At 39.5% G+C, this 7,824-nt stretch overlaps 1 protein-coding gene across 2 annotated transcripts in view; it reads left to right on the top strand.

Annotated features, from left to right (window-relative positions):
- Positions 1 to 7,824, top strand: part of LOC100747359 (LIM/homeobox protein Lhx9-like) — a 23,144-nt gene that overhangs the window by 4,245 nt on the left and 11,075 nt on the right. For both annotated transcript variants that reach the window (XM_033319224.1, XM_024365594.2), the window contains exons 3-5: positions 835 to 1,145; positions 6,469 to 6,642; positions 7,745 to 7,813. In XM_033319224.1, coding sequence (XP_033175115.1) covers positions 868 to 1,145; positions 6,469 to 6,642; positions 7,745 to 7,813 — 521 coding nt within the window. In that variant the 5' untranslated portion in view covers positions 835 to 867. The remainder of the gene's footprint in view (positions 1 to 834; positions 1,146 to 6,468; positions 6,643 to 7,744; positions 7,814 to 7,824) is intronic.

Consider the following 7,824-nt stretch of genomic DNA (forward strand, 5'->3'; position numbering starts at 1 on the left):
ACCAGCCTCGAGTGTCAGCCCGCCAAATACAATTGCGGCGGCAGAAGCTACCAGAGGAAAATTCATGGGCCAGTGGCCGGTACGCGATTAAAGTGTAAACGTTTTTATTTATCGATGTTCCATTGTACCGCTGTTCATTTTATGACGGCTAAAAATTGTATGTGGAGATTGCGTGAAAATTGGAAATCGTTTCGAAGGTTGTTTTATGGATGGTGGGGAAACGAGGGTTGAAAATAGAATCTGTAACTAGTGGTAATTTCATACGAGTATATGAAATCCTCAAATGTGAATTTTCTAAGCAATTTAATAATATTAACCAACAGTAGAGAATATGTATGTACATTGTTATGATATCGAAAGTGTTATCTGGAGAGCTCCTTAGATAACGCGTAATTTATATGAGGAGTAATGAAATCAAAGAAGAATTTTGTTATTAAACTGTTAAATGATCGTGATAATTAGGTCAGGTATCAACAGTATAAAAAATAATAGCATAACATTATTCGACAATAGTAGTAAAGCATTAGTACAAATTGATGAATCATTCATCTCAAGAAGCTTTTCGATGCATACACACACACACACACACAAGTATTATTATGTATAAATATTATGTATAAGCATTACATATAATATAAAAGTATTATTTAAAGTATTATATCAAGTATCATAAAAGTAAGAAAATTATATAAATAGATTCAGTCTACTTACTTACCCAACAAGTGTTAAGTACAGCTTCATTCTATTGAATATAATCGAATTTTACTTATCGATATACCTGAAATTGCAATAATTCCATGCTCCGAACTGAAGAAGCAACTACGCTTGTCCCAGAATGCGCCGGTGGTCGCGGCGATTCTCCTCGAGATGCTGAAGGAAGTGGGCTGTGGGAGCAGCACACCCCCGCCAGGGGATGGTGCCATCAGCAATCGGCAGATCGGTACCGGTGAGAACAACAACACCGATGGTGGCCTCGGTTGCGGGGGTTGCGGCAGGGAGATAGCCGAACGATGGTACCTAAAGGCTGCGGATCGCGCGTGGCACTGCGGCTGCCTTCGTTGCTGCCATTGCCGTGTGCCTCTAGCCGCCGAGTTGACGTGCTTCGCCAGGGACGGCAACATCTACTGCAAAGAGGATTATTATAGGTTGGTAGAAGTAGTTGTAAGAGGATTAGGGTCGGGCGACGCTGAAGGGAATCTTAGAACGTGATCCAGTCCGCGAAACTGCGCCAGCTACCCCCATCCTAGGGAATTTTATTTGTGGATTATACCACTCAGTTGTTTCAAGCATTGCCCAAGCTGGTTCTTTTATGACTGGCGTTTTCATTAGTTTAGTGGACAAAGTGGCTTGTATTTGTATCGAGTGCATTGAGTTTGAAATATTCTAATTTTGTAAGATATTGGAAATATTAGACACCATGATAGACATCCTTTAATGTGTAGATATTTGAATATCATACTTGTATTTAAGTAAGTATGGTACGATAACAGTAAAGATTATCATATTTCAATCTCGATAAAAGGATAAACTCTCGATAAACAATCGCTTATTGTTGCAAGTTCTTCAATTTTTTGATTATTAGATACGATTCAACTATCTACAAGATTAGCTTGAATTACCTACCTTCTATTTCCACCGATTTTGTATCATGTGGAATTGCTTTTGCCTTTAAAATTTATATCTCTTATTATTTGTAGAATTATTTCTTCAAAAATGAATGGAAATTAGTTTGTTGTATTCTTTCGTTAAATCGAAGTAATAATTGAAAATGTTCTTCGTGTTTGGTTCTCTCCTTTTTCGATATTTCACCATACGTTTTACGACACAAAGCGGATCCAACCATTCATCGTGGTATTTTACGTCGAATTACCGGGATGACGCGCGAAATTAATGCAAGATCCCCGAGCGTCGGTTGCCCGGGGCCGGCTTCCCGTTTCAGTATTTATTGGGGTATTCGCGAATTTGCATAGGAGCGTCCACCCCGCTCAAAACTTCGCCAGGACCACACAAAATGTCTACTAATGGCCAGCTCTAAACCGTGCTTGTCCTAGGTAGGCCTAACCTGGTCCTGAAATTCCGTTGTTGTGATACGTTCACCGTGATAAAAACACGCGGTCACGATTTCCAGCGAACAACCTCTTTCCGCCATCGAATGACACTTCGTTTTTCTTCGCGTGGGTACGCCACTGTGCAGTTTCGATCGATCAAACGCATGCTGAATTATTGGTTTTGGTCTTTTGAACGAGTACCGCACACACAAACACATCCCTTCGTTTTCTACTTTCTAAATTCTGGCACAAGAATTCAGAAATTTATAAATTTGTTGATTTTATCTTTTAATTTTCATAGAAATTTTATTAATTTTATAGAAAGCTCCTCTATGGAAACTGTAACGTTTCTCATAAATTTAATAGTGTATTTTGGGGAATTCGAATAATTTTTTGTAAAATATATGGATAAAAGCTTGTTTCTCAATCTTAATAAAAGTCGAGGTCAATTTTGCAAAAACTATCTACGTGTCTTTAGTAATTGTAAGAAAATGAATTTGAAGTAATTCTTCATATAAATAAAGACGATTAGTAAATCCTATATTTGGTAATTTTTAGTAGCTCGTTAAGCAGATATATATATTTATTTTATTAGGTATATTATTTATATTTATTATATTTATATATATGATGTAATATTTTATTCTAAACTTAAATGCGCGTTACCTTGCGCTCCGATTAATAATATAAAAATTTCAATAGCATGTTCCATTGTTCTGTAAGCACGCATTTGAACGCAGAAGCTCGTCAGGGCGGTGCAGATTAAGATATTAAAATGCAAAGTCTCGATGAATGAAATTAATTACATTAAACGTGGTTATTGTGAAGATGGTAATTAGATGTTGGGAATCTGTTATTGTGTTTTTGCCTATGAAAACGGGTGTTCTCGTTGAATTTCCGAGTGCAGTTAACGGACGGCGACGGAGAAGCACGCATTGCATAATTCCTGTAGTTCTGGAAAGCGTGAGAATCGTTTCTTCTCTTTTTCGTTTCGGGGTTTTCCCCTTCCTCATCCACTGTTCGTTCTTTCCTTTTGGCGTTAAGCGGATTGAAACTGTTAAATTGACGAGAGCTTCGACGAGAAACCAGCGTTAAATATTCAATCCCCTATGAATTATTCACTGCTAAAGTATTCTTGACCAACGAATAATATCAGTGGAACTTCTCCAATACTTCGTTCTATGCATGAATTAATTAACAAAGCTAAAGATTGCTCTTAGAAAAGAAAAAAGAATTTACATGATTTCCCAATATGTATCTTTTTTTCAGCGATCTTAGAGGCGAGGGAGAAGTATCGTTGAGTGAACGAAAAAAAAATTCTGTGGAGAATCACAGAATCCAATGTTCTTTTCTATATTGTCTTATGTATGAATAAATTAATGAACAAAGCTACAAGTTTGTGGTTAGAAAAATAAAATATTTATTTCTATTAATTGATATTAAGGAAAATGGAGGGGGAAATATTGTGAAAAGAACGAAACATAAGAATCATAAGATTCAATGATATTTTCTATATTATTATCTTCAAGCATCGTTTCCTTGTTATTTTTGTAATGAGAGGAAAGGGTGATTATGTTACAAGCTTCCCCATTTCGGTCCTGTAATCATTGTCTAATCAGTGATACGTAGGCCGCACGAGCCCCGGCGAAACGGAATAATTAAAGGGAACAAAACGAGTTCAGGTCTGACGAGGAAGATTTTTCAACGAACGCGTTGTTACAGCCAGAAAACTGAAACGTTTCTTTGCCAAGCTAAAGACAGTCGGAATAACGAATGCAACATTTCGCTGCGGCTTTAGCCGTAAGCTTCTCTTTACGAGGCTTTTTCCAGTGAAATATGATATTCCGCAAGCAAAACGACTCGTCAAAGAATCCATCCTCTTTCGGAGATGAGAATCGTATTTTTAAAGAACCTCTCTAGATATTAGAGTATTGGCAAATCAGTCATGATGTATACTATAAAAAAGATATGAAGTTATTTAACGTATTATGAATGGATGACGAAATATCTCGCGTTTCATATTTGTAATATTAGCATGAGAATAATGTCATTAGATAAATATTAATATTTAATTCTCAATAACGATAAATTCTTAGCTAAATTTAAAAAGCAGTGTTAGCTCAAAACTATTGTAATTTAAAATAATTACAATCGATTATAACCGATAACCGATAACCATTGACTGCTAGACATATTTTATTCAAAAGAATACAACCTGATTTATAATCATACATCTAATCAGCAATGTCTCAAAATATCACACGTTGGAAGAAAAATACTCAAGCGAACTGTTAAAACGCAATTCCTCGTATAGCCTGCTCACACCCATAAGCCACATCCTTTATCCTTGCCATCACAGCGATCCTCGAGTTTCAGAGATTCCAGACGAGGGTGGAACACGCCGTAGGCCGGTGTTCCTGCAGGCTGGAACTCCATGCTGCCGGTTCGTTAGAGAAGAATACAGCCGGCTCCCATGCAATATGCAACGATCCATATCCAGGCCAACCCCTTTGTCTCTATTTGGTTTTCGCGCTTCGAAAACTGTAACTTCGCCTCGATCGTCGACAACCGATATGAGAGCCTTGGCGAGGAAACCCCCACCTCCCTACTCTGTCTTCACTCCACCCTCTCTAACTCCCCTCTGGCCGCCTCCCTTCGCGGACGTTATGGTGTATTAGTGGAAGAAAAACGTAACCAGAGGGGGAACTGCATTGTTCTCCGATTTTGGTTCGAGCCGATAGTCACGAACAACGGGAGGTCACGTGCGCGCGCGAACGGGGAACAGTGGCAAGGATCGATGAATTCGAGCGACGATCGGGATCGTTGATTTTGTAATTAGGGGATTCTACGAAGAACGCGTGATCGAGGCTCGAGGCTGTTCGAAGGAACCCGGAACGACGCTCTTAGAAAGCCGGTTGCTACCGGTGAATCGAAACGGTTCCGTTGTATTAAGAGGGTTGATTGGTAGACAGATACCGATAGGATATAGTTGAGTCATTGTATTCATGGCTGGATATGGGATAGGTAAGGGGATCTTGCAGGATTTTCATCGCAGAGGAATATTCTTGTAGCTTCTACTCGTGTCCCTATGACAGCGTTTTTGTGGGTTTATTAAAAATGAAATAGAAGTTTTTTCGAATAAATGTAGAGTTTAGTTAATATCCAATGGATAAATAGCCTACGTAGCTTGTACACTATTGCACGCAGGAATTAGTTGAGTTTTCAGATGAAACGCAACTTTGGAAAATTTAATGTATACAAAATTTGCTTACAAAAATATTTGGCTTGTACAAATCTTCTGTCAGTAATGATAATCGTATCGTTGCAGTGTTATAAACTTCCAGAAAGTTTCGTATAACGTACATAATACAGATATATAATCGTAAATAATTTCTATGGTAAGTATACGGATATTTTCAGTGACACTGTGATTGAAATTTAAAAATAATGATGAATTATTTGTGTATTGTTGCACAACAATTAATAGTATTGACGTAGCACATGTAACGCTTAAACTTATCGCAACAATATTCACGAGCAGACATTCTTGAGATAATATCGACTAGCGGCTGACCAGGCACGGGCATTACTCTACTTCGATGCGGATGAAAATGTAATCCACGTTAGAATTTCTCCGATCGAACAAAACGGAAAATGTTGCAATCGTAAATTGCATTAACTATACGTTATTGTACTGGAACTCGTTCAATTATAAAAATTTGTAGTCAGCGCGGCGTGCTCAATGGCCTGATTTATTTGTTTGTATATTTACAGTGGATTACATTCGTTGCCTACGAAAATGACGCGATATCGATAGCAACATCGAAGCCAGATACAGTAAGACACAGTACATGTTACACTTGGATGGTAGATCTTTTATTTTCAAAAACACTTTATCCCAACAAAATAACAAAATTAAACTTTGGTCGGAAACTTCTTGCAGCCACTGTAGTAGTTAACGGCAATCACGTTGTACTCCGTTTCCTCATTACTTTCTCTATGAAGCAGTATAAAACGAGGATGATACCCATTATTAGAAAGTGGATGTTGGTCGAATCGCATATTTTTATAAACTCAACTAAAGAAGCGTAACATAGGTAGAATTAATTCAACAGTATTTTTATATCACCACTATTTACCATACTTCACTTTGAATATTTTACATATTTTCATATCTTACACGTATCCTGTATCCTTCTGCTCCTTCAAAAAAAAATTGTCTTCGAAGTCAGGTGGCACCACCATGGCGGTGGCAAATATTTATTGCTTCGACTATTGTCAAATTAATAATGCTACCAAAAAGATATGCCGAGCGCGAAGGGTTAGGTTGTATGCAAATTCATAAACGTCTGATCGTTATAATAATAATTATCTATAAAAGAATACGTCAATCGAAAAGATTTGTAATTTTAATCCGTAGGTTGTTCGCCGTTTCGAGATGTTCGCGATGTCGGGCGGGCATCTTCGCGACGGAGCTGGTGATGCGCGCGAGGGACTTGGTCTACCACGTGGCCTGTTTTACATGCGCCTCGTGCGGCACCCCGCTGAACAAGGGCGATCATTTCGGGCAGAGGGATGGCCTGGTCTACTGTAGGTGAGAAATACGAGCCCGAATTACCATCCTCCAAAGGCCGTCTCTTTGTTATCAACGAGTTTGATGACGAGAGTGACAGAAACACGAGGCGCGTCGACGTAGGACACTTATTATCGTTCGCTGCTCGCCTAATGACAGCCCTCCGGCGCGGGTGAATCCGGTTTTTTCTATTCTCAGAAACAGGATCGAAAGAGAGAAATAAACGGAGAGAGACAGAGAGTCGAGCTCGACGCGCGCTCTCGTAAAGAGAAAGACGTCGCGGTGCCGCTTGCCGCTCCGCGAGATCGATTCGACCGCCACTCTCGCCGGCTTATCAATGCTGCTCGTGCGTATTGCGTATCGATCCGCGTTCAGGATCCATCGGCAAGGATTTCACGCGAATAATCGTCAATAGGAAGCTGGAAGTCAGTAGGAGAAGTTTATTACAGGGCCTCTGATTGACAGAGTGATCTCTCAAAATGCTTATGTTTATGTCTAAGACTGTTTATGTCTAAGGAAAGAGATATCGAGTAGATGTAACGCGCAACGCGCAAACAGTGAGGCTGGAAGAGGAATTGGGAAATTTAGAAACGAGCTTTGTTGTTAAGAAGCTTAAAGTTCCATACAAAAAAGATTTTGACGCGAGAGTCAATAGCATGTACATTTTATTTACCTGAAAGTTGTTTTACTTTATGTCTGTGGAAAGCGCTAAATGGGGATGTATTTACATATTTCTCGTGCAAAGGGTAGGAATGAAAGAGCGGTTAAAAACTATAGAAGTAGATGATTTCCTCTGGTACGAAGTTTGAAAAATTTCAAAACGAAAGTTACTCGTCGAAAAAACAAAAAAAAAAAAAAACCGCGTAAGCTTGAAAATCGCGCGATCTATTTAAACAAAATTAAGGATTAACGGAATGGAGGGTTGCAAAAGGATCTATGATAAAACGCTGGATTCGCCGATCCATCGATTCGATTGTGGGCGGGAAGCGGTCTTGCCGTTCGTCTATCTCCTCTCGCGAGCGTGATCGCGTTCGCGCGTTCATCGAACTCGGAGGATAACGCAGGGTCGCCACTGAAATACTCGACAGCAAGGTTCACGAATGACGAGCTGGTCGGTCCCAAGACCTCACTACGAGTTGCTGTGCTGCGCGGGGGATTACGGGAGCGCAGCTAGCAATATCGAGGACATCGGCTCGCCGGGGG

Source organism: Bombus impatiens, unplaced genomic scaffold, assembly GCF_000188095.3.
Source record: "Bombus impatiens unplaced genomic scaffold, BIMP_2.2 scf_0142, whole genome shotgun sequence".
Classification (NCBI taxonomy): domain Eukaryota; kingdom Metazoa; phylum Arthropoda; class Insecta; order Hymenoptera; family Apidae; genus Bombus; species Bombus impatiens.